At 48.9% G+C, this 22123-nt stretch overlaps 1 protein-coding gene across 3 annotated transcripts in view; it reads right to left on the bottom strand.

Moving 5' to 3' along the window:
- Positions 1–10271: 10271 nt before the first annotated feature.
- RCOR1 (REST corepressor 1) overlaps positions 10272–22123 on the bottom strand; it is a 119785-nt gene continuing 107933 nt past the window's right edge. For 2 of the 3 annotated variants that reach the window (XM_073800020.1, XM_033850584.2), the window contains 5 exons: positions 19877–19924; positions 19254–19331; positions 18970–19027; positions 18108–18337; positions 10272–14430 (listed from right to left, as the gene is read on the bottom strand). In XM_073800020.1, coding sequence (XP_073656121.1) covers positions 14389–14430; positions 18108–18337; positions 18970–19027; positions 19254–19331; positions 19877–19924 — 456 coding nt within the window. In that variant the 3' untranslated portion in view covers positions 10272–14388. The remainder of the gene's footprint in view (positions 14431–18107; positions 18338–18969; positions 19028–19253; positions 19332–19876; positions 19925–22123) is intronic. The other variant, XM_033850585.2, reaches the window with a different exon arrangement.

The following is a 22123-nucleotide window of genomic DNA, read 5'->3' on the forward strand; positions in this document are numbered from 1 at the left end:
AAGTGGAGTTATAAACCATTGTTACAATAATAGTAGCTTTTATAGTTGCCCCACGTTTACCTTTACTGAGGTCTTTATTTCTCCATACGACTTCAGGTTACTGTCTGATGTCCTTCCAAATCACTCTGCAGGACTCTCTTGAGCATTTCTTGCAGAATGGGTCTGGTGGTAACAAACTCCCTCAGCTTTTGTTTATCGTCTCTTAACTTCTCCCTCACTTCTGAAGGGCAGTTTTGCCAGATATGGGATTCTTTTTTAAAAAATTTACTTATTTTATTTATTTATTTTTGGCTGTGCTGGCTCTTCGTAGCTGCGCGTTCTTTCTCTAGTTTCAGCAAGCAAGGGCTACTCTTCATTGCAGTGCGCGGTCTTCTCATTACAGTGGCTTTTCTTGTTGCAGAGCATGGGCTCTAGGTGCGCAGGCTTCAGTAGTTGTGGCACGTAGGCTCTAGAGCACAGGCTATGTAGTTGTGGCGCACGGGCTTAGGTGCTCCACGGCATGTGGGATCTTCCTGAACCAGGGCACGAACCTGTGTCCCCTGCACTGGCAGGTGGATTCTTAACCACTGCGCCACCAGGGAGGCCCCAGATATGGGATTCTTGATTGTGGGGTTTTTTTTTTTAGCTTATCAACCCACTGCCTTCTGGATGCCAATGTTTCTGATGAGAAGTCTGCTCATTATCTTATTGAGGACCCCTTACATGTGCTGAGTTGCTTCTCTCTTGCTGCTTTCCAGATTTTCTTAGGCTTTTGATGGTTTCATTATCACGTGTCTTTGTGTGGGTCTCTGAGTTCATCTTACATGGAGTTTGTTGAGCTTCTTGGATGTTTATGTCTTTCGTAAAACTTGGGAAGTTTTTGGCCATTATTTCTTCACATATTCTCTCTGGCCCTTTCTCTCTTTTCCGTCTGGGGGTCTCACAATGTGTACATTGATCTGCTTGATGGGCCCACTGGTCCCTTGGGCTCTGTTCACTTTTCATCAATCTCTTTTCTTTCTGTTCCTCAGACTCGATAATTTCAAGCATTCTGCCTTCAAGATTTGAGCATTCTTCTGCCTGCTCAAATCTGCTGTTGAATCTCTTTGGTGAATTATTCATTTCCATCATTACTGTTTTCAACTTTAACATTGTTTCGAGTTTCCTGTTAGGTTTTCTAGCTCTATATTGCTATTTCCACTTGATTCACATGTCGTTTTCTTGACTTTTCCCTCATCTTCCTTTAGTTCTTTGAGCATCTTTTTAACAGTTGTTTTTAAACTTTGTCTAGTAGGTCTGCCATCTGGTCTTTCTCAGGGAAAGTTTCTGTTGGTTTTTTTTCCCTTTGAATAGGCCATTTCTTTGTATGCCTTGTGATTTTTGTTGTTGTTGAAACAACCATTTGAGTCTAATAATGTGGTAATTCTGAAAATCAGATTCTCCCCCTTCCCCAGCGTTTGCTGTTTGGTTGTTACAGGCTATCTGTGTGTGAAGGATCAGCGTGAGGTGTAAATTTAAGGTTTTCTCAGACATTTTCTGAGTCTGTGCCTCTTCCCCTGGCTAATTTTCTCTGCAGTTGCTCTTGAATGCCTTTGTCTTCAATGTCTGGCTCCCAAAAGGGGAAAAGGAAAATGAGGGGGTGGGGAGGGTGGATCAAAAAAAAAAAATCATTGGCCCTTTAAATCCCCCAGTGTTGCTTCCGTTGAGGGGAAAGGGCTTGCAATGATGGTGGGGGTGTGCGATCATGACTGTGTGCCTCTGTCTGCACCTCCACGATCAGAAGCAGTAACCAGGGTTCAGAACACAGATCCCAGTATTCAGAAAATAGGATCCTTGCTCCCACAAGCTGTGCGCAAGCTGCTCTAGGAACAGGCATCTGGCCGCCTGCCATCGGACTTGGTAACTGCTATTATGTTATCAGCTGAAATTGATGGAGAGTACAGTTGGCCCTTGAACAGCATGGATTTCACTGCACGAGTCACTTATATCCAGATCTTTTTCAATAAATATGTACTACATTACTACACGATCTGCAGTTGGTTGAATCCGCAGATGCAGAACCGTGGATATGGAGGGCCAACTGTCAAGTTACACGTGAATTTCCGACTTCACGGGAGGTCGGTGCCCCTAACCCCCATGTTGTTCAAGGGTCACCTGCAACGACAACTTATTGTCCAAGACTTGCCCTGGAAGTTGCAAGGCTTCAACAGACTCCAGAATGCTGAAGGATGAAGCAGCTCACTTGAGATCACAGTGACTCAGGGACAGAATCCAAGCCCCTGATTCCTAGCTAGGCATGACTTGGCTTCACAGAGCTGGGAAATGCTCCAGCCAAACGTAGGCTGGAGCAGGAAGGCAAGGAGAAAGTGGGTTGAGGGAATGAGGAGAGGGAAAAGTAGGGAAAGCATTTCAATTCTGAATCTCCATCATGAAAAAAGCAGTCAGCCAACAGGACCCAGAGTAAACTAGCTTAGAAGGCTGTTTAGAGCAGGTGCCAAGAAAGCCCCAGCAGCAACCCCCCCAGAACGTTCTGTGCCCAATCCATCCTGTGCTGAAGCCCTGGGGCCTGTCTCAGGGATCTCAGGGGAACAGGCCCAAGGGGCTGCAAGTGCTTCTCTGCAGTGAGTGTCCCACGGGGACCACATACCACCAGCCCCCCTGAGCCAGAAAAGGTGGCCTCCCAGGCAGGCAGGGAGCCTGCAGCTTCCTCCAAGCAGGGACACGCAGCCTTGCCTCTGAGAGCCGTGGACACAAGCAGACACCAGGCACCAGAGCCCGAGCGCTGCAGCCTGAGTCTTCACGAGTCCCCCTGGTCGCACTCCTCTCCAGGTGTCTGTTATCGGCTCCTGCGTGGAAAATCACTCCAAACCTCAGTGCTGGCAACACAGACATCCTTTTCTTTGCTCACAATCCCGTGGGTCAGCAATGTGAACTGGGTCCATCCGAGTAGTTCTCCTGCTGTCCTCTGGGCGGCCCCACCAGGGGTATATGGCTTCACGCACAGGTCTGGTGATCTGTGCTGGCTGTCACCTGGACCACCCGTCTCCAGAAGCTGGTCCCAAGCTTCTCCATCAGGTGGCAGAGTTCTCAGCAACCAGAGAAAGCCAGCCCGGATGCTCATGCCACGCTTGCTAAGGTTCCACAGGGCAAAGCAAGTCCATGAGCAAGCCCAGAGTCAGGGCGAGTGATAGCACGTGGCAGGCACGCCCGGAGGTGTCCCTCACTGGGCCGCTCCTCTAACAGCCTTTCCTACCAGACGTGTCAGAGAGAGGAGGTCAGCAGGGCCAGCTCTGCGGTCAGGGCCAGACGGGGGCAGAACTATGTCCTGGCCCTGCTGTGAAGGCACAGAGGCCGGATGGAGGCTCGGGCCTCACGGTGCTGATGGACAGGATTCACTGGGCACCGCCAAGTACTGGGCTCAGTGTCCCGGAGCAGCAGAGGAGCTGGAGACTACCCTCTGGGGAGGAAGGGGCCGGTGGGACTGACGTCAGTGACTGGGTGGCATTTCAACACAGGCCCGAAAACGGACATGGTGGGAAAACTCCAGAGTCCTCTCTGGACAGCTCGGCGCCGGGGGTGGAGAGGTCGGGGACGTGGGGGAGGAGTGACCGGGCCTTAGCTGACGAGGAGGGCTGATGCCAGGTCAAGCCAGCCCGGGGCACCATCCAGGTTTCCGGGCAGGTGTTCTGCCACCGGCAGGGCAACTGAACGCCATCTGTTGTGACGGGTGCAGTGAGGAAACCGAGGCCTGTACGAGGGACCGCGCAGGCCCTGGAGACGCGAGTTCCCTTGCAGGAAGAGGGCAGCTCCCAGCCGGTGCTTGGTGGAGGCTGCAGGCAGGGAAGGACACCCCAGCAGGGGCCCCAGGGCCTGGATCCGAGACGGGGACCTGGGCCGTGCTTGCTGCAGCTGGCGATGGGGAGCTCGGGAGGGGCCCGGCCGTGGGCCACAGCCAAACCGAAGAGGCCCCACCTCGTCCTCCCCACGACCGCTCAGCCACTTGACAGCAGCCACGGCAGGAGGCCCGGAGAGGAGCTGTCTCAAGGCCAGCTGACCGGGGCCTCCAGCCCAACCCACCACCCACCACCCACCACCCGACTGACCTTCAACGAGTCACTTCGGCGCTCCGGCCTCAGCTGCCTCGGACGAGTTGGGGACCCCCTATTTCACAGAGCAGGATTCCCAAGCCTCAGAGCAGTAACGGCAAGAGACTGTCAGTGTTAGTCGTCTACAAGAGTGGGAATAGGAAGAAAACGGCTTCTTGGATTTTTCTAATTTTGAACAGACTAATCACAGGTACTGCCTGTATCCGGCATTATAAATGACTACACAAACACTGAGGTGCCTGGTCAGTAAATTCCTTCCGCATAGAGTGTGCCGCAAAGACCACTGCAGTATCATTGGTCTGGGGGTGAGACTGGAGGCGGGGATTCTGCAAGAGAAGTGAGGATTCTGCTTGAAGGCCCACGAGCTGTGAACAGCGTGGCTCTTCCCCTGCCCACGGGAGATGCGGCGACACACACTCTGATCTTTGTCGAAGGAAAGGATGAGCCACTTGTCGAGCATCTCTTCACACAGCACCTGGGCTGGACGGAGGCATTTCCAGGCACTACCTCCGTTCAGCTAAATTGCTACCATCCTTGCTTTACAGATGAGGAAGCAGGCCAAGGGGGGCTAAGGGAGCGACCAAGATCCTAGCAGCTTTCATCACCGAGCGAGGCCCGAGTCCGTGTCCCGGGGCTTAAGCGGGGAGGCCGCACAGTGGAGCGGAGCCTCCGGCACATCCAGCCCTGACTCAGGCACTTTCTCCTTTCACACTTGGGTAAGACGTTCTTCTCTTAGTCTTGGTTTCCTCTTCTATTAAAACTGGATGATAGTCCCTACTCGTAAGGCTGCTACGAGCATTACATCAAACAAGGTATGTTTGGTCCTTAGGGGCCAAGGCAGTCTTCAACAAATTAAGCAATTAATACTAAAACCCACAAATAATTTGCTATACACAATTATCCGGAGTATAAGACTTAATTGTTGAGCTTCCCTGGTGGCGCAGTGGTTGAGAGTCTGCCTGCCAATGCAGGGGACACGGGTTCGAGCCCTGGTCTGGGAGGATCCCACATGCCGCGGAGCAACTGGGCCCATGAGCCACAACTACTGGGCCTGCGCATCTGGAGCCTGTGCTCCGCAACGAGAGGCCGCAACAGTGAGAGGCCCGCGCACCGCGATGAAGAGCGGCCCCCGCTCGCCGCAACTGGAGAAAAGCCCTCGCACAGAAACGAAGACCCAACACAGCCAAAAATAAATAAATAAATAAACAAACTTTAAAAAAGACTTAATTGTTGGGCTTCCCTGGTGGCACAGGGGTAAAGAATCCACCTGCCAATGCAGGGGACACAGGTTCAAGCCCTGGTCCGGGAAGATCCCACATGCTGCAGAGCAACTAAGCCCATGTGCCGCAACTACTGAGCCTGTGCCCGAGAGCCTGTGAGCCACAACTACTGAGCCCACGTGCCACAACTACTGAAGCCCGCGCGCCTAGAGCCCGTGCTCCGCAACAAGAGAAGCCACTGCAATGAGAAGCCCGCTCGCCACAACTAGAGAAAGACTGCGCGCAGCAATGACGACCCAACGCAGCCAAAAAAGAAAAAAAAAAAAAGACTTAATTGTTGCTGAATTTACTTTTCAATCAATTAAGTGCCATGGGCCACCATATGCAAAATAACTTCGTTACACAAAGAGTCTTTGAAGGAGGACTAGGCGGCCCGCCAGCAAAGCTTTTCCTCAGGCCGAGCGCCGGCCACAGGTCCAGGGACACCAGTGACGGCCCTGACCTGAGGCCGGGGGTTCCTAACATACACCCCAGCTGGAGAGTCACCTGGGCGTGTTCAGCCCGCCTCCTGTCCTTGGACTCCCACCCAAACCCTCTGTCCCTGACTGCGAACAGGGGCGGCCTAGAGAAGGGAGCCTTTGGAGCAGCCCGTCTGCAGTGCCTCCCGGGGAACTTGGCTTCTCTAAGTTTCTGAGCAGCTGTGAACATTCACCAGGCCTTGGCCATGGGTGGGAAACCAGGTTGATGCAAGGATCGCCATGGAACCACATGAAATTCCAACACCCTCCGGTGGACGGTGAGGGAAAAACAGAGCCTCAACTTGACTGAAGGGGGCCTGGCCCGTCCCACGTAAACCACAGGGTCTGCTGCGGTACCTGCACTAGCTGTCGCTCCCTCTTCAACTGTCACCTCCTCGGGGACACCTTCTCCAAGAGCGCCCCAGGCAAGATGATCCCTGCCCCCAGATCACTCAGAGCTGAGAAGCACTGCCCAGCACAGGGCGTCCGAGCTGCAAGGTGTCTGCGCAGCGCCTCTAGGCCAGGACCCTGAACGTCTGTCTGCTCACTCCTCAGTCACCCAGCTCACATGATGGGACAGGGGCTTGTGAGGAGCGGGCAGAAATGGAGGACCAGAAAACCAGAATCCGCAGAGCGCTCTTCAACCTCATTTCAAACGTACAAGCACCAGATCTTGAATTTGAATTCATTTTCCCCCCAGTACTTAGGCAAGAAAAAATAGCAAATAGTTCAAGAAATAAGCCAAGAGCCCAGAAAACCCCAGACCTCAGCGCTTCCATCTCTGGATGCCCAGGGACTGGCAGCTGCACATCCCTCCCACACCCCCTCCCCCAGGCGTCCATCATAAGCCATCATGGGGCCTTTCATCCTTAAGCACAAGGGCCAGCAGGCATTCACTTCTCTGCCTCAACGCACCAGACCTCCCCATTTCTTTATTCTATGTGGCTATTATCGCCAGTCGTGGGGACCGAGATGACTATGACAGTCCTGATCTCGTAAAAAGCTTATAAAACACCTCAGATCAAAACGTTTAGTTATCACAGTACTGCGAAGGGCACAGGGCAACAAGTTGCCTCATTCATGGTGGATGAAAGGAGAGATTGGTACAACCCCTCTGGAAGACAGAGAACAGTATGTGTCGAGTGTAAAAGCGAATAGACTTTTGGACCCAAATTCTAATCCTCTGTATTTATTCTACAGCTACACTTGCATGGAGGCAAAATGATACAGTCTGCTCGTATTACAAATGGTACTCCAGTGACTATCGATCGAGGGTGGTTTAAGTAAACTGTATCTAGTCATAACTAGATACCATGGAACCAATGCAAAGGAATGAAGCAACTTCGTATCCATGTCCTGATGCGGAAACACTAAGATACTGGCAGGTGAAGTAAGAAAACGAGGTAAGAATGGTAAGGTAAGAAGGGCATACGTAGTACAGTCAGCCCCGTACCTGTAGACTTGGAACACAAGGATACAGGGGGCTGACTGCTCCATTTCATACAAGTGACTTGAGCATCCTTGGATTCTGGTATCTGCAGGGGTCCTAGAACCAACCCCCCACAGATACCGAGGGGCGAGGGGTGGCTGTATATTATTTGTATGGAAAAATGAGTATCTGCACACGTGCAAGTGAGCGTGCACGCTTGTACATGTATTGACCCTCTCTCGAAGGACGCGCCAGAGCAGCAACTGCCTGTGGAGGGAGCCGGGTGGCTGGAGGACACGGATGGGGAACTTAGGTCTCTCACTGTTTGCCTTTCATACCAAGTACACTGGTTACCTATTTAAAAGGATAGAAAACTTAAATCGTTTCTTTATAGTATAGTATGAAGAGGGAAGTGCACAGAGGTGTAGGTGGCAGAAGCCTTGAGACCCATTCCCTCTGCTGAAGGTGGAGGCGTGAGGTCAGGACTTCAGAGAAGCAGCTGTGGCTGAGCCGCAGGGGGTAGGGCCACGTGGAAGGGGGAAGGCGTAGCGGCCGAGAAAAGCCCGGAGAACGGCCCTGCAGTAGGAATGTCATATGGCTTAAGACAGAATGAAGGGTTGTGTGTTTTTGTAGAAGGCAAATGGAGCGTTTTAAGCAGGAAAGGGCCCGAATTACGGTGGGGAGGTGAGGGGTGGGTGAGAGAAGGAAAATGGAAGGTCGGGGACAAGATGAATTCGGAGCTCGCGCATCAGCCCAGGAGACTGGGAGGGGCCTGAGCGGTCACTGGACGTCGTAATGGAGAAGGAGGCTCGAGGGGGCTCTCAGAGGCAGGGGACACCCGTGTTTCTAGTTTGATGAGCTAAGGTATAGCAGTGCCACACAGCAGGGAAGAGAACTCAGAAACAGGAGTGGGGGAGGGAACTTAGTCTCAGACCTGTCATCTAGAGGTACTGACGGACACAGGAGTGAGCTCCGAGGGGCAGGGGCTCACAGTGTGACAGCTATCAGGCCACAGGTGAAGCAGAGGCCCCAGTGGGGGATGAGATGGTCCGGGGAGGGAGAGCTGAAAGAGGGGGAAGGCCAGGGGTTGCTTTAAGGCCTGCAACTGCAGGAAAGCAGACTTGGCAGGCTGCCCTGGGAGACTGACTCCATCCAGCCCGGGGCCAAAGAGTAACTCAGGATCTCCTGTGAGCTTGTCTAGACTCTAATGATGCCCCAAGCACGAAGCAGCTGCAAGAGAGGAACAAGCACGGTCTTCAATCTGCCAAGAAGGAAAGGAATTCGATCACCTGGAATGCTTCATGCATCTCTCACTTCCAAGAGTCAGCACCTAGCATGGCCCTGGGAACACGGGAGCACGGAGAACAGGAAGTGCAGCATTTTCAGTACGTGCACTCGCCGGGTGGAGGCAGAGGGCGGCGCCAGGGAAGATCCCGAGTCCCCACCCGGGGCTGCCGCCCCTCTCCTGCCGCGTAGGTTGGGATGTGCGCCTGTGCTCAGGCTCGGGATGATGAGAGATGTGGCACAGCAGGCGACCTGGATGCACCTGTACGTGGGAGTCCTTTCCTTCCTACTCGCCGGAAGGGGGCCTGGACCCCCGCTCCTCATGCACCCTCGATTCAGGACCCATGAGTCGACTCCCGCCGGTCCTACGCTCCGCTCATACACGCGCGGCGGTCCACACTGCTCTCTGGGAGCCTTCCCCACAGCTCCTCTGTAACCCCTCATTTTACCCTGAGCTCACTGTTCTTCTAAGTCAAGAAAGACCAAGCCCACACAGCCCCCAACCCCGGGGCGCATCCTAGCGGACGACCAGTAGCAGACGGCGGCCACCTCCCGAGCCCCGCCCCTCCTCCTGGGCCCCTCCGGCTTCCCTTCTTCCTCCATCTCCTGGAGCAAAGCCCAGGGTTCTGGCCTTGGCACTTGCTCCCCCTTGTTCCGTACCAGGAGTCACCTCCACAAGGCACATTCTGAGGTCTCTGAGCCTTTGACCTCTTCTCCCAGGGGCCACCCTCAGGTCCCACCCTCCCTTCCACGCAGACCCTCCGGCAGCACTGGATACACTCTCCTGGGACACTGAGCGCCATGACCAAGTCTGCCAGGCGAGGGACTCCGAGAAGCGCCCCGTAAAGCCCGCCTATGCTACGTGAGGTCACACACACGGAGAGGCCGGATCTACTTTTTTTTTTTTTTTTTTTTTTTTGCGGTATGTGGGCCTCTCACTGTCGTGGCCTCTCCCATTGCGGAGCACAGGCTCCGGACGCGCAGGCCCAGCGGCCATGGCTCACGGGCCCAGCCGCTCTGCGGCATGTGGGATCTTCCCGGAACGGGGCACGAACCCATGTCCCCTGCATCGGCAGGCGGACTCTCAACCACTGCGCCACCAGGGAAGCCCGGATCTACGTATTTTAAATGCTGTATTGGGCAAGGCTGGACCTGGAAGTCAGGTTTTTACATGGTAGTTATCTAACCAAATCCTACATTTCAGCTAAAAAAGGCCCCAGAGATGTCCAACGGATGCTGAAAGCGTTCTGCACGTTACTCAGAGAGGTGCTGAGATTTGGGCCGTGTCCACGGGGCTGACCAGAGGCAACAAAAGTGGTGGTCTTGCCTCTTCTCTGCCAGTCCCGAGGCTGTGCTGAGGCCAGCATCCACGTGCCCAAGCCTGGTTGGCCAGAAAAGAGAAAAATCACTAACGGGGAAAAAAATTCCTCTCATCCAACCTATAAATTTCAGCCCTCAATTATCACAAACGTTACAAACTTATGTACCTTGATTTGATCCCAACCATAAGCTTATTATAAAATAAAAATGTAGTTCAGGTAGAGATAAAGGCTAAAAACAAAAGCACCCCTGGTTGTGTGCTCCCACAGGGCACAGCTCTGGGGAATTTACACTTTCAGAAATCCCAAGGCCCAGTGCAAAAAGGCAGGGAAAAACCCACTTCGTATGAGGGTGGGGTATTGCTTTGATGGAGGGTGGAGGGTCAGAAAATTCTTTTGTTTCCTATTTTATTACATCAATGGCTTGAAAATTTTTATTTAACTTCAGCAAATATTGGAAATAGAAAAATGAATTCTGCAGAATTTCACAAATAAAATTTTCAATCTCTACTAACAAATGTTATCATTTGATGGCTAAGCAATTATAATGCTATGAACATTCACCACAATGAATGTGCTGAAATAGAAAACAGGCAAAAAGAGACATTAAAATATTACTTACAACAGCATTATTACAACATATTTTCTTTAAAATTCCAACATGGATTTTTATCACTTCAAAAGATATACAGCATTTCCATTATATTTGCAAACTTAACCTTATACATCTTTTAAAATCTTGAAAAATTCTTAAGCAGTCTAAAAAGCACTTAGCAAAGTTGGTAAGTCTACGTAATGGACTACTATCCGCTCCAGTATCAACGTGAGCTGAGGAGAGGGCTGTAAACACTCAGTACCACACAGCATGCATAGGCTATACTGACCTTCCTTCTGCTGCACTGCGACGTTACTGCGCTTGTGCTTTACTGTAAGTAGGGAAAGCTGCAGAGATCCAGGGAGTGGCAGAAAGAGTATTTGTTTTTGAGCATTGCACAAGATCACTAGATTCAAATTAGCTAACCACCTTGAGTCAACTTGAGGCCAAGTTTCACTTGGTATTAAAAGCTTGAATCCTGGGTCACTTGATTTAGATCAGGCTAGACAAGAGAAATGAGGCTCTCGTGTGGGCTGGCTCCATCCGTCCTTTGCTCATATAAGAAGGGATCCAGTTAGTGTAATGCACTATTTGGCTTATTTTTGGTCTGTAATTATACCAATAGTACATCTGATATTCAGAAGGACAAAAATAGGGCATAGTTGAAATTTAAAGTGACAACGAGCACACTTAGAGTGGTGTGTGATGGTTGAGAGAACTTTATACGCACAGAAAACTACTGCTTAATTAGTCCACCACAGTAAGCTTTTAAAACTCAACTATTTTTTCTTTTTCATCTTTTGATTAGAGGTTTATGACTATCAAAAGCCACCTTGAGGACCTGGTGTCTGGTAGGCACGAATGTACCAAGACGACACGGGGGAAGCGGGGCGCGGAGGGGGTCACACTAACCTCAGGCTCCTGCTGACACCAGCACCGACCTGCACCACTGCTCACCTGATCAGCACAACTGAGGCAGGGCTGCTTCCTGGTTAAAAGACCTATATTACAGAATCCATCACTGCTTATGACCAGTCAACACAATATTCAAGTAACAAGGTGTTTAAATGAATACGTGAAAAAAAATTTTACCTAACACTTTACACATCTACATAAAATTAAATAAAACAAACTTTTAATGCATATGCAATACAACTTATATCTTTTAGGATTTCTAAACTAAAAGTTAAACTATCATTTGCTTCAATGGTACTATATTTTGCACAATAACTTATACTTAGGAGAAATTTTCCACAAAAAATATATATAATTATGACATTCACATTGATAATTTTTAAGAAGACAAAGCTTAAGTGAACATTGCATCCAAAGCAGTTGCCACTGTGTCCCCCTTACACATCCAAACACAGCCTGCTGATGCACCGAAGTCTTGATATGTTAAAAAGGGTCTTCCCGTAAAATAAGACCAAATCACTTGGCTTCTAAAGCTAAGTGATTTCTTGCATTTACAACATCATTGCAAAGACAGTGTAATGAAACGGTTTAAAACACAGTGCTCTCTTACGCATGAGACTACAATGAAGGCCGTTGGGCAAAGACAACTGCCTGTTTTCCTTCTGGCAAGTGAAAGCGACATGCCCCTCCCCCTCGGAGAGAAAGCCGCAATTCAGCTGCTGTGAGAGCAAGTACTCCAGCACGTGACTCTCCGGGACTGGGGCCCACTTGGTGCCAGGAACCAGGTAAGGGGATGTCTGAGCACAGACAGAGGCCTGGCACTGCTGGGATGCCTGCCGCGCCACACAGGACCCAGCACCAAACCTTCAAGCACTGCCAAAGGGGATTGATTCTTAAGGAAAATAGCCTGGGGTGAAGAGAGGAACAGCAGCTCTACTGGCAGGGAAACCACTGCAGCAAATTGCCTACTGCTTCCGTTAAGAGGAAGGAGGTCTCGAGAAGAAGCAAGGAGAAGCGAAATCTTCTTTCAGGCCTAGTGTCCCCTTTAAGCGACGTGCAAAACTTATGCCGCCTCTTACCCACGTTTTTCCTGCCATTTTCCAATTACACAGCAGGCTCATGATAAAAACAGAATGAGCCCTACGCTGTGACTAGTGTTACCGTGCCGGCCCGTGTAGGTGGGCGCGGCGAGCTGTGACGCCCCTAGCCCCTCTCACGCTCTTCTTCACCAGCTCCTGATCAACAGACACCTCTCGCAGGGACAAGAGTCGAAAACCGGCAAAGTCCCATTTCACTCCCCTTTCGAATGACCTTTCTCCAGATTTCAAAAAAAGAAGTACAATTCCAAACAATCTAGGTTCCTTGCTGACCTCTTCCTAAAGAGAAAACCAGCTGACTTTAAAAAAAAAAAAAAGTCAAGGTGCTTGGGAGGCAAAACACATCAAATTTTAATTGCATATTTCAAATTCTTAAGAATTCTGTTTATGCCTTAAAGCATCTGCAATTTTTTTTTCTTTTTGGTATTGAAAGCACGAAAAATATTTAAATGATGCAAAAACCAACAACAAAAAAAGCTCCTTCAACACATTTAGTGCAGGCTGAACCAACCGTGGGATGGGGAATGGGTCACATTAGAGCACACCTCGCAGTCTACCCTCAACCCCTCAAGAGCCCACGGTCTGGCAAGAGAATAAAAGTGATTATGGAAGTTTTAAACATTTATTAAACATTTGTAATTGTTCCCAGTCCAACCAAAGGCATTACATACCACTTCGCAGACTGTTTCTTTCCATCTTGGTCTCACTAGAGCCAATAACTGATCACGTCTCTGTCCTGTACTATCGATATAATATTGAGAGAAGATGGTGCTCATGTGGTCACATCAGTACATGACGGACACAGAGGCTATGTGGAGTGACATGTGAAAGGCCAGGCATACCGACAGGACGGGGAACAAACAGCATGTAGCTTTTATAAAACCATCACCAGCTACTCCAATACCCTTTATTATTGCCCTAACCTGACATTTAAAATCTGCACACTGTCAAGAACCTGCAGCAAGTTCTCCCCTGTCTCCTAATCTCAGTGATGTCATCTTTGGCAAGCAATAAACTTTAAAGAAGAAATAAGACACCGAAACAGAAAAAGGGTTGAAAACATGGTTGCCAAAAGGAGAAGGCACCAATTCCAAATGTACAAGCACCAGGTACAGTGGTATAGACCAAATCTCTTGGAGTCGGGCGGTGGTGCGGGTGGGGGGTCAGGAACAGACAGGGTGGCGCCCATCCTGGGGTGACGACCTGCAAGCTGACGGCACGAAGTGTTGCGTCCACGTTCCCTCTGAGCTAGTGTCCAAGGACAGGTGCTGTGAATCAGCTTCCTACCTCGCGGGAAGGGAGAAGGGAGAGACTGCAGCCAACTAGATTTATAAACCATAATTATACCGACATTTAGGGAAATATGAGTTGCGTCAGGCTGTTTGGCACGATAAGGGTTATAATGCAGTCTGCCAATATATCGTGATTTCCAAAGAAGCATGATATCACTTAGGTGGATGCCGCAGAAAAGAACAAGGGAAACTTCCTACAAGGCCAATGGGGTCACAGTTACTCTGAAAATTACATTATGCACAAAGTAGAGCTTGCAGGCCATGCAGGAACAGAGTCACGCCTTCCAAGTCGACTACGTGTTCTGAAGCCGCCGACGGGGAAGAGCTGCTGTTGGTGGGCCGGGGCTCCGACTGAGGCGGTGGTCCCCAGGGTCGCAGGAGGCGGGCAGGCCACGGGACCCCCCTCACTTAGGCAGAGCGAGAGACGCAAAGAGCTCTCTGGGAAGTGGCGCCAACACGGAGGAACGAGCAGAGAATTAAGGCAGATGTAGCGCAGGACTGGAAGTGTATGCCTTTTTGGTAATAGCTGCTTGTCCACAGAGATGTGATGCAGATGGCTAGGTGATGTCTTGTGATACCTGAATCCTGGATAACACAGTCGTCCATACCAAGTGCTCAAAGCCACCAGAGTTTCTCATGAGGCAGATGCGTATCTGACGTCAAGAACAGAAGCAGCCTGAGAAGAGGAGAAAAAGCAGAATCAAAGACAGGTAAACAATATAGGGGGCTTCCCTGGTGGCGCAGTGGTTAAGAATCCGCCTGCCAATGCAGGGGACATGGGTTCGATCCCTGGTCTGGGAGGATCCCACGTGCCGCGGAGCAACTAAGCCCGTGAGCCACAACTACCAAGCCCGTGCGCGCGCCTAGAGCCCGTTCTCTGCAACAAGAGAAGCCACCGCAATGAAAAGCCTGTGCACCGCAAAGAAGAGTAGCCCCCACTGGCTGCAGCTAGAGAAAGACCATGCACAGCAACAAAGACCCAACGCAGCCAAAAATAAAATAAATAAATTTACTTTAAAAAAAGACAGGTAAACAATATAAACTGCTAACTCCGGTCTGGTGCAGCCCAACCCACCCTGCCCCGCAAACACAGGGCCCCGAGGCAATGCCTGTGCTGAGGCCAGGCGGGCGGACGGAGGGCGAGAGTGTGGCCCCTGCGGCCACGTGTCTTGGGTTCAAAATCTGGCTCTGTCCTTTCTAGCTGTGTGTCCTTGGACGAGGTATCATTTCTCTTTGAGCGTCAGTTTCCTCATCGGCAGAATATACATAATAACGATGTCTACTTCACAGGATTAAATAAGAATCCCTGCAAAGGGCGTATCGGCACAGTGCCTGGCAAACAGCAACACTCAGGTGTCCTAGGACCCGCCGCAGGGTACACCATGGTGCCTGCCCCGTTCAGCAAACAGCCACCAGAACACGCTGGGGTACAGACGATACCAAAGATCACGGGATCTCCTTAGAAGCTTCAAAGGCATTTCTTAACTCTCTACTCTCATTTTTTAAGACTGACTTCCAGACCCAAGCCTAAAAGTCGTAGAGCTCACTGCTACCCCCGTGGTGTCTTACTTCTAAGGAAACAGCTGAGATAAGAGTCCAGAATCTGAAAGCAGTTGCGCCTTCAGGTGAAATCCCAATTTATGAGAACGGCCGTTAGTCAAATCAGATTTCTCCTCACTAGTAACACACTCAATCACTCTATAATTTTAAGCGAGAATGTGTATCTCCAATTCAGTCACTTTTAGCATCCCTCTGTGCTTTTCTGACACCTCCCCATACTCTATCCTTGGCCACCCCAGAGAACTCTGAGTCTCAAAAGCTCAACCCTCTTGGGCTGCTCTCCCTCCTTAGCTCTGAAGGAAGAGAGCCCGCAGCTGCCAGACCGCTATGTTTCCAGAACTTCTCAAATCTGATGGTCTCCTCCCTGTCTGTACTGCATAAATACATAAAACCCGAGGGCAGGCAGGACACCAGCAGACATCTTTCTCAGCAGCTGGATTCCAAAGGATAAACAAGAATGGGAAATTACAAGGACACTAAATTCTGAGCACTGATTAGACAGACAATTAACCAGTTCCCTTAGGCCCTTGGTGGACACAGAGAAGCAGCTGGTCCTTACAGATTAATTTCCTTCTGCAAACTAACATATGGAGAACAGAAAACCAGGGTGGTAAAGCAGGAGGGCTGGTACCGTAAGAAACATAAAAAGAAAGGGAGGGACTTCCCTGGTGGGTCAGTGCTTGAGAATCCGCCTGCCTGTGCAGGGAACATGGGTTCGATCCCTGGTCCAGGAAGATCTCACATGCTGCAGAGCAACGAAGCCCGTGCGCAACAACTACTGAGTCTGTGCTCTGGAGCCCGCGAGCCACAACTAGTGAGCCTGCGAGCTACAACTACTGAAGCCTGCGTGCCTAGAGCCCGTGCTCCGCAGCAAGAGAAGCTGCCGCACTGAGAGGCCCACGCACCACAGGAAGAGGGGCCCCTGCTCGCCGCAACTAGAGAAAGCCCGCACGCAGCGACGAAGACCCAACGCAGCCAAAAATAAAAATAAAATAAAATAAATGTATAAAATAACAAAATAAATAAAAAGGGATAAAGAAAAGGAAATATAGGCATGCACATGCGTGCACGTCTGTGTGTGTGTGTGTGTGTGTGTGTTAGAGAGAGAGAGAGAGAGAGAGTGAGTTAGTTTTAAATGACTAAAGAAGTGAAAAAATTTTAAAGGAGCTATAAAGATTATATATTCGGGTTGAGTTAGATAATCCCATTCCTTCTGAAGAGAAGGCTGGGTAAACAGACACAGGGAACATCAGCCATCAGAGAGAGAGAAGACGTGCTGCTGGGCGGGGGAGGCCAGCTATGGCCGAGCCAGGCAGACAGGCTGAGGGGACTCTGATGTGCCATCAGCACCGCAAGCGGACCATGAAGGATGGAACTTCTGGACCAACAAGAAACGAGGAAAATGTAGCTGACTTAGCCTAAGCCAGTCAGTCAAAGAGCCAGGCCTAAGAAAATCATGACCCTGGGTCCTAAATCTACTATCTCATTTTTTATGCTAACCCTGCTGAAGCTGGCTTTGATTAAATTTGAGAGGCAGGTAATCTGAGTTTCCTATTATTTCTGCTTCCTGGGACTTAAGTCAGAAAACATACTGCGAAGAAAGCTTTCGCTCTCGCAAATCCTGACGTTCTTTCCCCAGTAATCCTCATCTTTTCAGCGCTTCCTAAACTGAGTCCAGGACTTCAGGGAAATTAATTTGTTGCTAAAGGGGAAAGTAGCGCACAGACAAAAACCACTGCCGACAGAGAAAGACAGCTTTGCTGTGCTCACGTGCCCCCCTGCTCCTGGGCAGGCCGTGCCTGGGTGTGACTCAGGGACCCCACTCACGTTGTCAGTACTATAGGTTTTGTACACTTAACTACAAAGATTCTCTGGTAGAAGGCTCTAACGAGTCTAACTTTAACAGAACTAGTGTTTATCTCCTGACAGGCCTGCAAAAGCCACTCGCTGGGTGTCCTCTTCACACGGCTCTCCCCCGGGGGGGAAAAGGGCAGCACGGGCAATACAAAAGAGGTAACTCCAAACCACTCCTGCCTCATTTGGGGAAGACGCTGATGAGAAAGTGATAAGCAAATTAACCCTTAAATTGCCATGTCAGTGAGCAAATGCAAATGTTAAAGGCAGCAGCAATGAACTCTTGGCCCCCAGCCCTGCCTCAGCATCCGTGGGTGGGGGGAGGGGGGAGGTAAACGTGCAGAGGGAGGGGCAGCCTCCACAATCTCCCCCATCCCGACCCCCGCTGCCCGGGCTGATGAAACCCGTGCCACCACCTAGGAGACGACCAGGATGGCAGCCTCCATGCAACCCAGGACCTACAAGTGTCCCCATCAGTACTCCAGCAGGTCAGCCCCAAAGAGCAGCACGGCAAGCAGGTGTGGAAGCAGACAGACCAGGAACCTGCAGACTCCCCGGTGCGCCCGTAAACCTCACAGGAGACGACAGCACAGTTCACACGACTGAGCTTTGCTGATACTCAAGGCACTTCTAACTTACGGTTTTAGGGCAAAGCTGTCATTGTATTTAAGGAAATATTGGTAATGTGGAATACTTTGTGGCCGGAGGAAACCAGGATGGAATTAAGAATTTGTCCAGAAATTAAAATGTGAATAATATACGTAGTGACCAAAAAGTGACTGAAGTCAACACATGTATTATGGTATTTACAGGTAAAAATCAAGTTACTGACATAGCTGAAACCTAACAGTATTTCTGCAGCTGGAAAAGGTCATCAATGAAGACACTAACTGGAGAACTGAGTATGAATCTGGCAGAGATCAACTGTTTCAGACTTACCTCGTCTTCCTCTTCAGGCATCTTGACAGAATTATCCGGGGACGTTACAGGTTTCTGGTTACTGGGACCATTGGTTTCTTCCTTCCCATGTTCTGCCTCCCATTCTTGTAAAACTTCATCTATGTTGAAGCGGCGTCGATAATTTACAAAAAAGTTTTTCACTTGTACCACTGATTTGTTCCCAATCACATCTGAGATTGCCTGAAAATCTCGGCCGTATTTCCTGATGGCTAAGGATGTAAGAAAGCATTTTTTTCAACACGACAAAAATAATAAAACACACACACACACAATTGAGACTTACCCCTTATCCAGATAAGGAAACATAGAGGCTTTCAACAGCAGGTCCTACCTTAGCGCACTAATGGAAAAGAGTAGTAGAGAGCCCAGTGTGGATGACTGGCAGAGACGCTCCGTGTGACCCTGTCACGCAGGGTCTGTACCTCCCTGACGTATGTCGCATGGTAACTGAAGTCACCCAGCAATTACTCTATGCCATGGACATCCTACACTGGCCTCTTCAGGGTCCCCAGGACTAGAACACCTCCAACCATACAACCCCAACACGCGAGTTGTACTTCCTGACTACTCAGAACCCAACGAGGAGCTGCTAAAGTGAAATACACCTTTAAACACGGAGGCTTCCAGATTAATTTTTACATCTTGTGAGACATGGGAAAGGAAAAAAGTAAAGCCCAAAGAGAATGCAGTAATTTAGCTAAAATGATGCCCACTAGAAGGACGTAATCCTCCAAGAATTTGTTTCAACATGAATGATGTGCTGGGAGCAGGATGGGGTGTACTTTTTTCCTGAAAGCGACTGCTGTTCCTAAACCTTTATTTTATAAGAACTTCCTCCTACCTTGTACGGCGAGAAGCTGCTCCTCTGTGGTCCAACGTGCGTTACATTTCTGAATGACCTGGGTATTCAAATGAGTCCTATTAGCATACTACCTTTAGAGATGAGTATGTCCTTATGAGGATTAATGAATCTTTTTCTCATATCATAATTTTAACATCAACTAGGTTTATAAAGTTATATCTACACCTTTCCTTCTAAGAGATGTGTACTGGAGACACAGACAGTAAATTCTTAAACACATAAACTCAAGTGTGACTTCAAAGATGATGTTAACATAATCCTACCTCTGGAAGTCGATATGGTTCTATTCCACCATCAAGTTTTTCTTTTAGAGCACTGTTCGTCTGTTTAATATTCTGAATCTAAGGGAAAGAAGATTTTCATTTTTAAAATGAAACACTTTTATAAAGGTATGAAAAGAAGAGAGAACTGAGAAAGCTAAAAGAAACAAAAAACCAAGAGGAAAGAAGTTCCTACCCTGTAAGGTAGCCCAAATTTGAGGTCCCTATGGTATCCTTTGAGAGCAGCTCACTAAGTTCTTTAATTGACTTGCTTAGGGCACCGGACAAGAGACAACCAAGACGGAAGGGTTGGTGGTAAAAAGGCGCCTGCGCACACGATCCTAAGGCACCAGCTCGGCACAGGCGACCGGGGCCACAGAATGCACGACTGCAGCCTGACACAGAAGACAGTGCCTGGGCTCCCACCACACAGAGCTGAGCTGAAGAAAGAGCGCAGGCAGAGTGAAGGCAGGACAGCCTCACAGCCCCGAGCCCCGCACGGACGCTACGAAGGGCAGAAGCCCCACCTGTAGGCTTCTTTAACGGGGAGGAGAAAAGAAAGCAGTATGTCAGTTTTCCACAAGGCTAATTCTGAGCAACAGTAACTTCATTTTCTCACAAATTACCTTTCCCACATTCTTGCTTTGATTCAGTGGACCTTTCACTGTCCTTGCCTAATCAAAAGAAAGACACAAACAATAAATACAAACCACTCAATCACTCCACAGCTGCTCTTTAATTCTGCACTCGCTCCTGAGCAAGCTGGGTCACAGGAGGGGGCCCTTCTCTCAACTCTAAGCAGAGGGGCGTTTCTGTGCCTAGCACTAGGGGAACTCTGGCCCTATCATTTTTCATTCTTGAATAATCACTTGAGCAAATAAGAAAGCAAGCAGAGGAACACGTTCATTTTCCCAAGTAAAACATCAAAAATATTCATGAGCAGAAGGTGCCCTTGAAAGCAGAAATCCTATTAAGGCAAAAGAAGAAAAGCAGAAATTTTAGAGATAGGGAAGGGGTGGGAGACGAGTGGAGATGGTGGTAAATCTCTCTCCTCTTCAAAAAAAACTTTTTATACTTATACAATTTTTTAAAACCCCACTTTTGATGACTTACATTTCATAGATTTCCAGTTTCACAGATCCTTTCCTCCTTTGTTTTACTTCTTCTAAAAGGTTTAAGGGGTCGGGGGGGGGGGCTGGTACAGGAAAAATTTTCTATGCTATGGGACCAGTGGGCAAGTAAATAAGACCAGCACTTTTAAGGACCAGAAATTGACCCTGTCTGCCCTTACCAAGGGCCTCAAAGTCTGCCAGAAATACAGTCTACTCCAAATCTTTTGTAACGATGCCACATCAGAACATAAAAACAACTGAAAAGAAAAATACTGGAAACATGCACAAAATTCACTCTACTGTAAAACCAAAAACCAGGACCTTGCTTTACTGAAATTTGTTTTAGTTTATTTTGAAATGGTACAGATCAGGAGAAAATACTTGAAATTTACTCATAGTAAGTAATTCCAAGCTCTCAGACCAGCATAAGCTGACAGAACTCTCTCTGATAATGAAAATATTCTGAACTTGGGCTGCCTGACAGGGCGGCCACCTGCCACACGCTGCTACTAAGCACCTGAAAAGTGGCTTATCCAACCGAGGAGTCACATTTTTAATTTTTCCAATTTTAATTAATCCGAACTAAAATCTAAAGACCACACGTGGCTACCACACTGAACAGCACAATCTTAGACTCTTCTCAGAGCTCACAGTTACCAACAAACCACAAAATACCCACAAAATACTGCAAGGCACTCGGATTATGCTCCCTGAATTCCGAAAACTAGGCCTAGAAACTTCTGACAGGGAATGAGCAAATTCTCAAAAGTCAGGGGTCTAGACATAACGGAGCCTTATAATTATTATTCATGGTAAACCTTGTTTCATTTATAGCAGGGGTTGGGAAACGATGACCTACATACCAAATCCAGCCTACTGGCTATTTTTATAAATAAAGTTTTATTAGAACACACACACAAAAAAGTCAGGGGTATGTCCACTAGAACACATATTCAATTTCATGCCCCCCCCAACCCATCCCCTCCCCCCTTGGCATTCCAGTTACTCTCTTCCTTCTAGCTAGTTATATATATATATGTATGTTACAAAGCTGGGCGTGTGTGTGTGTGTGCGTGTGCGTATTGCATTGTGATTAAGTGATTAAGTAACAGGCATTTCCCAACCTGTTTAACACATACATTTTCCCTCTAAAATCAATGGATAAAGCAGCATTGAGATTGAATGAGTGGCTACAAGGTAAAACACCCACAGATCCTGAACCAGAAGTTAGCTCTATGTTTTCATTTACCTACGTGTCTGCTCCTAATCATTTTCCAAATGAGCAAATGTCCAATGTTTACTCATCAGAATAAGAATTGGGATTAGTTGCCAGCATCATGCCAATCGGAAAGAAGCCAGAGTGGCAACAAGCTGGATAAGAAACAGGATACAAAAAGTAACCAGCATTTAAAGAAAAAACAAAAAAAGCAGTTGACTTGGCCTGGTGCCTTACCTAGAGCTCCTGGCTGAACACAACTTTCTTTTTCCTATTTTATTGGGTATTTAGTGATTCTTCTCTAAGGTCAGACCATTTCATTCTCTCCACCTGGAAAGACCTGATGCAACCAGCAGTGTCTGCTGGCTAACCTGACGGCTGTTCCCAGCCCCCTTCTCACTTGTATCTTTGACAGCGGCTGACGATTTCCTCAGCGCTAGGAGGAGCCGGGCTGCAAAGCCCTGCCACACGAAGTCCAGGAGGTTCTGGGAAAGCAAAAGCTTTTCCTCCACCCCCTCTTCTTACTGCCCTGAATGCAGACACGA

Source organism: Tursiops truncatus, chromosome 2 (genome assembly GCF_011762595.2).
Source record: "Tursiops truncatus isolate mTurTru1 chromosome 2, mTurTru1.mat.Y, whole genome shotgun sequence".
In the NCBI taxonomy this organism is placed as follows: domain Eukaryota; kingdom Metazoa; phylum Chordata; class Mammalia; order Artiodactyla; family Delphinidae; genus Tursiops; species Tursiops truncatus.